General features: G+C 34.0%; 1 protein-coding gene across 1 annotated transcript; it reads left to right on the forward strand.

Annotated features, from left to right (window-relative positions):
* The first annotated feature begins 966 nt into the window (after window positions 1–966).
* LOC107825303 (putative late blight resistance protein homolog R1B-16) lies at window positions 967–5302 on the forward strand. Its single transcript, XM_016652142.2, has 3 exons — window positions 967–1186; window positions 1691–4315; window positions 4992–5302. The coding sequence occupies exons 2-3, from the start codon at window positions 1705–1707 to the stop codon at window positions 5000–5002; spliced, it is 2622 nt and encodes an 873-aa protein (XP_016507628.1). The 5' UTR covers window positions 967–1186; window positions 1691–1704; the 3' UTR covers window positions 5003–5302.
* The last annotated feature ends 7368 nt before the right edge of the window (window positions 5303–12670 follow it).

Below are 12670 nucleotides of genomic sequence, written 5' to 3' on the forward strand. Positions count from 1 at the left end.
ATACACAATTGAATTAAATAGTCATTGCATCAAAAGAAGAAATAAAAAGAGTGTACAATTGCAAGAAATAAAACAAATCACTTACATTATACTATGTATTTTTTATAACTTTTTAGAAACCTTGACTATTTATTTCAATTGTATAAATCTTTATTTTCAGATCAAATTCAAAAAAAAATTGACTAAAACTTTATTATTTTTAGCCAAATTAAAAAATTTGGTCTAAATAATATAGTTCTATAGAAGTTTTATTATAAATTGTATTAGAAAAAAATTATCTAAAAAAATAACATACTTAAAAAGGTAAAAATATATTTTATTTTTCAAAAAAATACCACATATACAAAAAATTCCACGTGGCAGGCGAGTGCACCCACACTCTTTGCCACATCAGCGTCCAGGGGTAATCACTTTCAACCTTTTACACACCCAAACTTGTAAAAAAAAAAAAATTACTTAAATGAACGTGGCATATGTGGCACTTGCTTGAAGAAAGAAACTCCATCTCCGGCAATGCTTCCACCTACCGACGGCTGCGCCACCGCCAAATTCCCCAATTCCGGATACATTCCTTCTCTATTAGCGCCTATTAAAAATACATATGCATAATCATTATTTAAGTGTTATTCCTTAATTAATGCTCACTGTTATATATAGCTGTTGAGAGTTAAGTTGATTTTTGACCGGCTAATTGCTTCCGTTACGGTCGATTCAGAATTTGAAGTTTTATGGGCTGATACAACAATCTCAAGTTAATAAACAATAATAACCCTGTTAACAGTCAAATATCTGCATATATTTAGTGTTTTTTAATATATATACGCGGACAGTGCAAAAGCTACTGCATTCTCGTGAACCCATAAGTTGTGCTCTACCTCCGCACTGGTTCTAGTTAACCCAATATTAAGAAAACGATATGCAAATAAAAATATTCCATGACTCATCCATGTTAGAGGCATTAATTAAGTAGAGGTCAGACACAGTTGATGAATAATATATTAAATCCCCAAAGAAAAAACATTACTCTCTTATAAAGAAGCTTTCACAACATTAGTGAGGCAAACAAATTTACCACATTCAAGAACTTCCAAGAGAGAGATATCCACCAATACACAGTTCAATCCAAAATTCCTTCACAGTCGAAGGGGAGAACAGCCATAAGCCAGAGATCTCTGCTTTAATTAAGGTGCTTCTCTTATTTTACAATTTTCATATCATTTTGTTTATGCTTCACTCTTTTGGATTGCTGCATAGGGAGTTTGATATTTGTCGTGATCATGATATTTTGTCATTGCATGTTAGTTAATTACATGATTTGAAGGATCATACTAAACCTTCTGTGTTGTTCTTGAGTGCAATGCTAGTTGTGTTTTAAAAATGAGCAATTAAAGTTTATGTACAGTGTGTTTGGTATGAATTAAATCTTTTTTTAAGAAAATATTTTCTATCAGAAAGTCATTTTCTTGTGTTTTGTTGCTAGTATTTTTCGAAAGAGCATCATTTTTGTGGGTTAATGTGATATCATGATGGAGATTCTGTATTTAGTTCGATTTTGTTCTTCTTTTAGTATGTCTATGCGGATTGAAATGGCAATTTGCCGCAGTTCAATAATGCTTATCTGACCCATTACAGATGTTTTTAGGTATAGTTATCTGTCTACCTATTCCAATAATTCATTCCTTTACTGCAGAAGTACAGAGAGAGATGGCTGCATATGTTGCATTGACTTCACTAATGGGAACAATAGAACAGCTTCAGCTTTTGCAATCAAACTTAGATCTATTGGACACTCATGTGGAAAGCTTGAATTTACTCTACCAGAAGGTTGATTCTCTTCATGAACTTCTTGACCATTTTGATGATGGACAAACGAAGAATTTGCACGCAAAAGTCAGACACATAGCAAATGAATCAGAAGATGAAGTTGAATCGCAGATGAAGGTGGTAATGGATGAACAACATGGCAGCCTCCATCAAAAGGAAGCCTTCGAGAGTCTTTTTGAGATCTTACAACGAGGTATTGAAAATGTTGATTCCCTCAAGGAAGAGCTCATCAAGCACAGTCACAATAACACTTCGCAAGCTGGAAATGCCTCACTTGATGATTCAAGTTCACCAGGATTGCATGCTTCAACCCTTGAGAACGATATGGTGGGGTACAACATTGAACAAGCAAACATGATGAGTCAACTCACGAGTGGCTCGCCTGAACTGGAAGTCATTTCTGTTACTGGTATGGGCGGCATTGGTAAGTCAACTTTTGCCAAAAAGTTGTTTTCTCATCCCTCAATTTTGAGCTTCTTTGACATCCGTGGATGGATTACTGTATCTGAGAACTATAGTTATAGAAATATGCTTTTAGGCCTCCTAATAGATGCTAATATTGGGAAGGAAGAAGACCTTGATAAGAAAAGCGATTCAGATTTAGCCGTTTGCTTGAAACAAAGTTTAATGGGTCGAAGGTATTTGATTGTTGTGGATGACATATGGAGCAAAAACGCTTGGGATGAGATTAGACTGTGTCTTCCAGATGATGGTAAAAGAAGTCGGGTACTGTTGACTACTCGAGACATTGAGGTTGCTCAATATGCTAGCTCTCCGAAGGATCCTTTCAGGATGCATTTACTTGACCAAGAGGACAGTTGGAATTTGTTTTACCAAAAAGCATTTGTAGAAAAAGATTTTGCGATTGAATTTGAGGATGTCGGAAAGGAGGTTGCCAAAAACTGCAATGGTTTACCACTTACGATTGCTGTGGTTGCCAAAGTTCTCTCCGGCAAGAGGACATTGGAAGAGTGGAGAAAAGTAGCTGAAAGTGTGAGCTCATTAGCAGACGTTGATGCTTATCAACAATGCTCAGGAGTGCTTGCTTTAAGCTACAATCATCTTCCTTCTTATCTGAAAGGTTGCTTTCTATATTTTGGACTTTTTCCAAAGGCTAGTGAAATTTCTATGGAAAAGTTGATTAGATTATGGATTGCAGAAGAGCTCCTAAAGGTAAAGGGGATGGAGGGATTGGAAGAAGTGGCCGCTAGTCATTTAAATTATCTTATCGATAAAAGTCTAGTTATTGTTAGCGAGAGAAGTATGGATGGTAAAATCATGACATGTATTATTCATGATCTTGTTCATGATTTCTGCTTGAAAGAAGCCGACAGCCAGAATCTTCTGTATATTGTGAATACCGATATTGATGGACCTTTATGGGTTATTCCTGAAGGCTGCAGATGGGTATCACAACAATCATGGGGCTTTTTGTCTCAACGTCGATTCCCTGATCTTGCTTATAGCAAATTACGTTCCTTTTCTGTCAATCATAAAACATTAATCGTTGATGTAGAAAGGTGTCATTTCAAACTTCTTAGGGTATTGGACTTGGAGAAAATAAATATCTTCAATTTCCCCACAGCTATACAAGACCTAGTTCTTTTAAGGTATTTGGCATTGTGCATTTCAAGATGTGGACAATTTCCAATTTCTAAACTTCTGAATTTACAAACTCTCATTGTTCTTTCGCCCCGAATATTCCGAAAAAAAGCTTACCGTTCCTTACCAGATGGAATTTGGAAATTGTCTCAGTTAAGGCATCTCGATTGTTGGTCTATGTATTTGGACTCTCCTCAGACAGTATCAGAAAATGAGGTGAAGAACTTGGTTTTGGAAAACATACAAACTGTTTCTGAGTTGATACCTTCTTGTTGCACAAAAGAAATATTTGAAGCAATTAATAAAGTTAAGAAACTGGAAATTGCTGGTACAACAGAGGAATTTCATAGCGAGACGGGATGGGAAACTAATCTTAAATATTTAATAGAGCTCGAGGCACTAAATGTTACAGTTCCGACTGATTTTGTTTCCGACCGGCTGCCATGTTTAATAAATCCAAGTCCAGGTTCTTTCCCACCAAATATCAAGAAGTTGACATTTAGCGGTACTTGTATTCCATGGAATTGCATGAACATATTTAGCAAGTTGCCCAATCTTGAGGTGCTTGAATTGAAGGATGATGCCTTCTCAGGCGATGAGTGGGAAATAACAGAGATGGGATTCCCTAAATTGAAGTGTTTACTCCTTGAGGATCTGTATCTTAGATATTGGACAGCTTTCGATGATTATTTCCAATGCCTTGAGCGTGTCTGCATCAGAGAATGCAGACTTTTACAAGAGATCCCAGAAGGATTTGCAGATAGTGTGACGCTGCAGCTAATTGAATTACATAAATGTTGTCATCCTCTTGTCACTTTTGCCAAGCAGATCCAGGAAAATCATGAGGAATTGGGAAACAATATGCTTAAAGTTTATGTCATTGGTTCAAGTAAGTAAATCATCAACGATGAACTTTCAATATCCATCAAATATTTTGACTTCTGATCATGAACCTGTTGATTGTAATAGGATTTCTTCTGCATAACTACTAAATCGTTGCATGTGCTTGTTGTAGTGCCTTTTAATTATGATATACATAGTCAGTGAAAAGATTTAGAAAAATCATTGCATAAAGTACTCAAATATTTATATTTAAGAAAATGGTTCTATGAAACTCTTCTAAGTGTGGTCTCTGTCAATGCAGTAATTGAGCCATTTTATGTTGTGTTTATCTTATTTCATTCGTGAGCTCATACTGTCCATATACAGCTTGCCTATGTTCATATTCTGAATTTGGCTATTCCTGCTCTGTCAATCCTGTCAAAAATTCATTTTTATGAGGGCTTCGTAGTGTTTGTCATTGCTGTAGTTTTCTTTAGTACCCTTTTGTGCGTATTGCAAAATTTTGGGTGTGTTAGGGTGTGGGGGGTTCATGGTTGTTTGTTCTTGCTATTATTTGCTTATTCCTTCCTGATATAAGAGGAAAACTAAACCAGCTGGAAAACTAAACTAGCCCTTCCTGAAAAGGGCTATGAACTCGAACAATTTCTCGCTACTTTCACTTAACATTTACTCTATAGTCAGCTGGTAGTTTCTTTTAACATATTACATTTGTGAACATGCAGATGAAGTTTGAGAGGAAGATGCATAATTTGAGTTTTGCTGTGAGGAAGATATTTTGGTTTCCTTAAAAGAGATTAGCTGCTAGTACCAAGTTGCAGCTGACTGATTTACACAGATATTGTCATTCCAACAAGAGCAAGATATGACCAGTGTTGTGTAACTTATGATATGCTTGTGTTCTCTTTCTTGTTTTTTCTTTAAATTTTTCATGTCATTTTTCTAGCAAAAATTGTGGTGATTTGTATTGCTCAAAACTTCTCAAGATTGAATATTAATGTGACTCTGTAATAATGCCTTGGATTTTATAGCCAAATTCAGCTTGTTTGAATGAGTATTTGAAGAATATTGTGACGATGTCTTTCAGATGTTGTCTTTCCTAATTTACAAATGATCATACAAGTGTGGTCCTTAAGATAGGTAGGAAGCAGGCCTAGAGTTACACCTATGCAAATATACTTGGTCTTTTCAAAGTCTTTTCCATTGCCGATTCGCGGTCCCAATTTCGGATGAAGGAAAAACATTGCGGTAGGCTACAACAATATAAAACTAGTCAATTCATGATAAATTTTCACGCATAAAAGCATTGGGAGATGTTAAGCGGGTCAAGTTAAATTTTGTAAGACGAGGTATTAGACGAGGGAGAATCAAATTTACTCAAAGGCTTATGTTAAAGTAAAAATGGCGTGTAGTAGCCACTAATTAAGGGTGTCTTTAGTTTTTATCCACTAATTATAATGCTCAGCAAAAATAGCCACTACTAATAGAAAAAAGACAATTTTACCCTTTCTTCCTCTCTTTCGCGTTGCATTTTCATCTGGAATACCCAAGGTGATTTCAAGGTCGGTCTCCTCCATGCTTGGTCAATAGCATCGGGTCTATTAGTAGCCCCAATTACTAGGACATAACCAGGTCCATCACGAGATCCTTCTGATTTTGCTTCACTATTTCTTTTACCAATACGTACAGTAATTCCTTTTGCATCATCAAAATTTTCAAGTTCTGAATTTTTGAGCAGATGTCTTAATTACGTACAGTAATTTCTTTCTTCTTACCTTGTTTTTGTTTCTTTTGAGTTCAAAGATTAAAAGTTAAGGACATGAGTCTTTAAGTTTGACATGCAGGTTTAAAAGTTAAGGACAGACAATCCTTAAATCTGATATGCAGGTTCAAAAGATAAGGACAGACAGTCCTTAACTTATAGTTTCAAGTTCAAAACTTAAGGACAGTCAGTATTTAAGTTATTGTTTCAAGTTCAAAACTTAAGGACTTGTTGTCCTTAACTTTGAGTTTCAGGTTCAAAAGTTAAGGACAGACAGTCCTTAACTTATAGTTTCAAGTTCAAAACTTAAGGACAGACAGTCCTTAAGTTATTGTTTCAAGTTCAAAACTTAAGGACTGTCTGTCCTTAACTTTGAGTTTAAAGTTCAAAAGTTAAGGACAGACAGTCCTTAACTTACAGTTACACGTTCAAAAGTTAAGGACAAGCAGTACTTAACTTACAGTTACAAGTTCAAAAGTTAAGGACAATAGGTCCTTAACTTTGACTTACAAGTTCAAAAGTTAAGGACGCTTGGTCTTGAAGTTTGAGTTCCAAGTTCAAAAGTTAAGGACATGTAACCTTGAAGTCCTGAACTTAGAGTTCCAAGTTCAAAAGTTAAGGACATGTAGTCCTGAAGTCCTGAACTTAGAGTTTCAAGTTCAAAAGTTAAGGACATGTAGTCCTGAAGTCCTTAAGTTAAGGACATGAGCAGAAGGGTATTTTCGTCCGAGCAGTTAAAGTTTATTAAACCAGTAGCTAAAGACTAAAGACATTTAAAACGTTGGCTTTAAAATAAAGACATGAGCGATTAGTGGCTATCTGTGCAGATCGCCTTATGTTAAAAGCTTATGTTAAAAAGGAGCTTCATTCAAATACATCTTGCTAGATTTAAGTGGAGGACCATTTAAGAAATCATCTCCTAAGCCATAGTTTAAAAGGCCATGTGCAATTCAATCATGAATAAATGTTAAATTGATAACTCCCTCTGTTCCAAAAAGATTGATATTTTTTTGGATTTCGAGAGTCAAATGAGTTATTCTTTGACCACGGCTTTTTCATATACCTTTTTAAATATTTTGAATTTTTAGTTTGTGACTTATAGTATTTTTTAATGTAATTTTTGAATATGTAAATTTTACTTAAAATAAGTTAAAAATTCGAATTTATGTTCAAAGTTAAGAAGTTTAACTCTTGAAATCCAAAAGCTATTGTATCTTGTTTGGACATGGGGAGTAGCAGTTAAGACTTAGTTCGCCAATTGACTTTAGCTAAGCTAGAATTGGAAGAAACTATATTAAAATGAGAAAATCTAATTTTATACCCATTAATTTCAAACTATTTACTCTTTAATCTCTGGGCCCAAACTATTCATTTTTTCTACCCATGTGGCCCAAACTATTTACCCGATTATTCATTTATTCTATTCTATTAAAATAGCTCTTCTTTCAACACTGAGAATTTGGACGAGGGCACAACTTCAGGTTACCCCTAGTAGAAATTTGGGTGAAAACTCAAGATTAAAGAAGGCTTGGTCTTAATTTAGTAACTCCGGATCCTTGGATTATTTCCTTGTTTGCTACTTCTTGACTTGTAATTTGTTCTTACAAAATTGTTCTTCTATTTCCCTTATATCCTTCTTCAAAAAGAAATTAGATCTGATTATCTGAGAAGTTGACCTCTGGCTAGTTTCAATTCTGCTTCATTTTTTCTTGATTGTTCTTTCTAGCTCTCGCTCTTGCCTTGGCCCTTGAATTTAAAATTTTTATTTTGAAGATTTCTTGTTTGATTCAAAGTGGGTGCGGTTAAATATTGCTTATAATACCTTCTGGAAGTTCATACTGAAATTTGATAGCATTTGGAGCTGATTTGAGATGATTGAGATCGAAATTTTCAGCTGAAAATCGAAGAAGAACACAGCTACCCAATAGTATACTGCTACGGTATACAATATGTTGTAGGAGTATATAGCTATATTGCAACAGTATACTATTATAGTTTACAATATACTACAATGGTATATTGTAATAATCGAAGAAGAACACAATTACCTAACTGTATACCGCTACAGTATATAATATACTATAAGAGTATATAGTTATACTGTAACAGTATACTATTATAGTATACAATATATTGTTATAGTATACTATAATAATATGCAATATACTGTAATAGTATGTTGTAATAGTATACAATATACTATAATAATATACTTATTACTCCTAAATTCACTTGCCTTTTTCTTTTTAATTTGCTTTAAGTTTTTACCCAAAGTGAGGGGCACATTGAAAATGCGATATTATTTACAATATATTATATAATGTAATAGTATACTCTTACAATTAGATCCTTTTAGAATTTTTTTTAAAATTTTTATTGACAACTGATATTATTTCAGTTTAATAATTGAATTAATTTTTTTTTAACTATTTACGTACAATTATATACCCTGTTGGTATATCTATATACTATACTGGTATCATATGTTAGTTAAAATTGTTGATTGTATTAGCTACATTTAATTGGTACACAACTTGATTTTTCTTTAGTAATAGTATAAAAAAAGAATAATAAAAAATAGTGAAAAAAGTAAATGAAATTAGACTATGAAGAGAAAAAGAATATAGAAAAAAAAGAAGTTACATGAAATTAGAAAAGGAAAGAAGAAAACGAGAAAAAAGAAAAGGAGAAAAGAAAAAAGAAAAAGAAAAAAAGCATAGAAATAAAAAAGAATTGGAGAATAAAGAAATAATTCTTCACAAAAACTACTATGGGTAGAAAAACAAATGGATAGACAAAGGTAAATAATTTTATTTTTGTGGGTAACGGTGTCAAAACCTCTATTAAAATCTTAAAACTTTTTCATAAGAGTATTTCCTCTTAATTAGTGTTCCAATTGGTAGAATGACAGTCGTATACTTCATCCGGTCTACTTTAATTGATTTTTTGGCATTTTTTTTGCCCACAATATTTGATTTTTCAAATATCAAGAAGAAATTAGCTCTTTTTTTTTTTCAAAATAGTCCTTGGAGTAAAGAGCCAAGGAATATTTTTTTTTTCTATTTACAATGAACACATTAAGGTTAATATGGCCAATTTTATTATTAATTAATGCTAAAAGATGAATTCCTTCATATATGTGAAAATAGCCAAAAACTCAATTAAAGTAGACCGGAGGGAGTACCATTATAGCAGTCGGGACTTATCTTGTTAGTTGACAAGAACAACAACAAATCACCTAGTGTAATCTTATAGGTGGGGTCTGAGAAGGATAATGTATACTCAAACCTTTCCGATAGACCCTCGGCTCAAGAAATAACGAAAATAAAGTAACAAACAGTAGCAACAACAATTTTTAATAGGATAACGGAAGCAAATGACACAATACGTAATAATAAAAAACCAAGAATAAGAAAATACAATAATAGTAGTAGAGGGGCGGACCTACTTTGGGTTAAGGGAGGTCAATTAACCACCCTTCATCGACAAATTATATTGTGCATATAAGTAAAATATTAGGTTTTAGAGGTATGTAACATATAGAGAAATTTTCATAAAACACTATCTTTTAGTAGTAATTAGCAATTTATAGATACCATTAGCTATATTAAGGAATATAGATATCTTTTTTTGTGGTTGTAAGCACGTGATTTTTGCCCTATATGAGAATTACTCCCAAAAATTCAAAATAAAATGATTTTTCCTTGGTGTGCAATTTTGTGAGGTTTTGTGAAATTTTTGGATAATTATTTGTATTTGTCTGTGCATGTTTATTTGTTAAATTAACAAAAAAATATAAAAATATGTCGCATTTTGCATGTAGGATTTAATTCTATAATTGTTACTAATTAAGTTTGTTTTACAAAAAATAAAAATTACAAAATAGGCATCTTTTGCATTTTTAGCATTTAATGTCCAATTGTACAATTTTATGCTTAATTATTACTTAATTGTGTGTTAATTGTTATTGGGAGTTAATTTGCGCTTTTATAACTTAATTTAGTTCTTAATAATAATTTAAGTACTTTTATAATTTAGTTTTAGAAAAATAAAAGAAGAAAAGAGAACAAAAATACAAAGAAAAATCGGATTGGGCCACTTCTTCAAATTTCAACCCCAGGCCCAAACAATTGTCCAACCTTCAACATGACCCGGTCCACTACAAACCGGGTCGACCCGGTCCGCCCCATAACCCCAATACCTAACCCCTCTTCATTTTTCATTTTTTCAAAACACAAAAGAAAAACAAAAAAAAACCAAAAAACCCTAAAACCTAAGAAAGAGATCCGCCCCCCACCTTATCTCCTTCTTCTCCAAAAAAAAAACTAAACCACCCCAAGCTCCCCTCCCTAGCAGCCATGGCTGCCTCCTCATCAACTACCCTCCATTCTCACGTCCAAACGACCCCTCACGGCTTCATTTTCACCCTCGCCATGGACGACCCAGCTGCGTCTTCATCTTCTTCATCGAGTTTGAGCTCGACGTCCATGGCTGCCTTCCTCCTCCTCGCGTCCAGCCGCTATTGCTGCTGTTCACGCAGCTGTTCTGCGTCGTCACTTCATCTTCTTCAGCTCGCGCTACTGCTCCATGTTTTTTATATAGCTGCTGCTACTGTTTCAGCTTTCTTCCTCCTCGACAACCATAGTTGTTGAACGCAGCAACATGTCGACGACCATGGCTGCTCCAAACAGTGTTGATGCATCTCCATTCGCAGCTTGCTTCAGCTGCGTCTAGCTGCTGATTTTGTTCGCCATGTCCGTCGACCTCCCCGTCTGCTTCGCCGCTGCTTTTGCTGCGCGTCCACCATTTACGCAGCCAAACTGCTGCTCACGTTCCTGCTTTCATCTTCTTCGCACAAACAAACCAAACGCACCCCAGCTGCTTCTGTTTCATCGCGTCTGCTGCGTCGAACTGCTTCACATGTGCTTCATCGTCCCTTCAGTTGCTTTTTAGGTTTGTGTTCGTCATCGTTTGTTCGAGTTTTGGTTGGGGTCGTCAAAACAGTCCGTACATATTTCGTTTCGATCCGGTTAGTAGATTTTGAGTTTTATTTTGTCCGTATTTCGTTTTGATATTCTCGAATCTAAAATCGGCAAATGTTTGTTTTGTTCATTATTTTGTGAATTTTTCAGTTTGTTTCATGTTTGTTTTATTGTTCTTGTTTATTGTTTAGGTAAAATTTGTTAGTTTAATGTTTGATTCAAATTGAAATCTAATTAATTATTTCTTCAATTTGTTTCATGTGTTTTATGTATTTTTCAGAAATTATTAATGCTGTTTGAATCATTTAATCTGTCATGTTTGTTGTTTAAAAATAGATTTAGTTCATGTTCATCTTTGTTTGAAGTTCATTTTAATCCAGTGATTTAATGTGAGTTTATGTTTTTGATTCATTGATAAATCATGTATTGTGTTGTTAATATCGTTGTTTCCTTGCTCATCCATTTTTGGTCTAAGTTAATCAGGATTGGTTCCCGATATGGTTAATTTATTTCCATTAATTTAGAGTTGTGTTGTTCATCGTGTTCATGTGATTTGTTGTTCGAATTTGTGTAGAAATTGGTCATATTGACTATATTTTGGTTAAGTTTGATTAATTGTTTGTTTAGAGCTGATGGGGGTAGTTTGGTAAATTGCAGTATGTTCAGGGGTAAAATGATAATCGCAATAAGGTCGGAGGGTTAGTTTGGTAATTGAACATTTTGAATAATTCTTTATGTTAAGCATGAGGGACAAAATATAATGGGGGTGTGGGTGATATAATTGTTTAATATAATGGGGGACAAGACATAATGTAGTGGAGGGGAATATTGTAATTGTTTATGTTAAACATGGGGGACAAAATATAATGGGTTGAGGTTGATGTATTTATTTAAGGTAGTGGGGGACAAAGCATGCCATGAGGGAATATTTGGGGTTGGGGATTCAAGACTAAGTTCTTGTTATAAATAGAGTCATTTGACACATTCTTAGGGGAGAGGAGTTGAACATTCAAAAAAGACTAAGACTTGAGAGAGGAAGACTTAGACTAAAACTTGAAAGATTTTTGAGGATTATTTTGAGAGAGGAACACATTCTGAATATCTGAAGAGAGTGTGATAGAGTTTAAAAAGAGAAAACAAAAACAAAGTGAGAAACGAGTTTAGTTTCGGGTTTTAATAAACGAGTGGTTTGTTGCTGTTTAGTTGGTTTACAAACTTTGGGTTTGTTCTATTTGAGTTGTTCGGTTTTTCTTCAAAGTTTTCTGGGCCTTGAATCTGATTCGAATTGCTATTGTTGGGTTGCTGTTGTTGCTGTGTATTTACACTACCGCTGCTTCTACTGATCTTCATTTTCATTCCTTGCTTTCCAAATACCAGGTATACAAACTGATACATTGGTTCATCTTGTAAGCCACTCGAAGCATGAATGCAAAAAATGAGAAAGATTTGAAGTTGTAATTTAATGTAGTGTTTTCTTTCTTTTACTGTCTGTATGTAGAATGTTTTATGTGTTGCCATACAAACTCCTTAAACAACTCACTTTTGAAACTTAACCATAATAACTCGAAAGTATGTAAATAAAGTAGGACCTTATCTTCATTTATTTTAGAAAACAAAAAAATAGAAAATGTAGTCATGCTAAGATTATCCTTTTAAAAAT

This window comes from Nicotiana tabacum, chromosome 1 (genome assembly GCF_000715075.1).
Source record: "Nicotiana tabacum cultivar K326 chromosome 1, ASM71507v2, whole genome shotgun sequence".
Classification (NCBI taxonomy): domain Eukaryota; kingdom Viridiplantae; phylum Streptophyta; class Magnoliopsida; order Solanales; family Solanaceae; genus Nicotiana; species Nicotiana tabacum.

Bases quoted from the DNA above. Each gene is read 5' to 3' on its own strand.
- LOC107825303 (XM_016652142.2), top strand. From the start codon at position 1,705: ATGGCTGCATATGTTGCATTGACTTCACTAATGGGAACAATAGAACAG.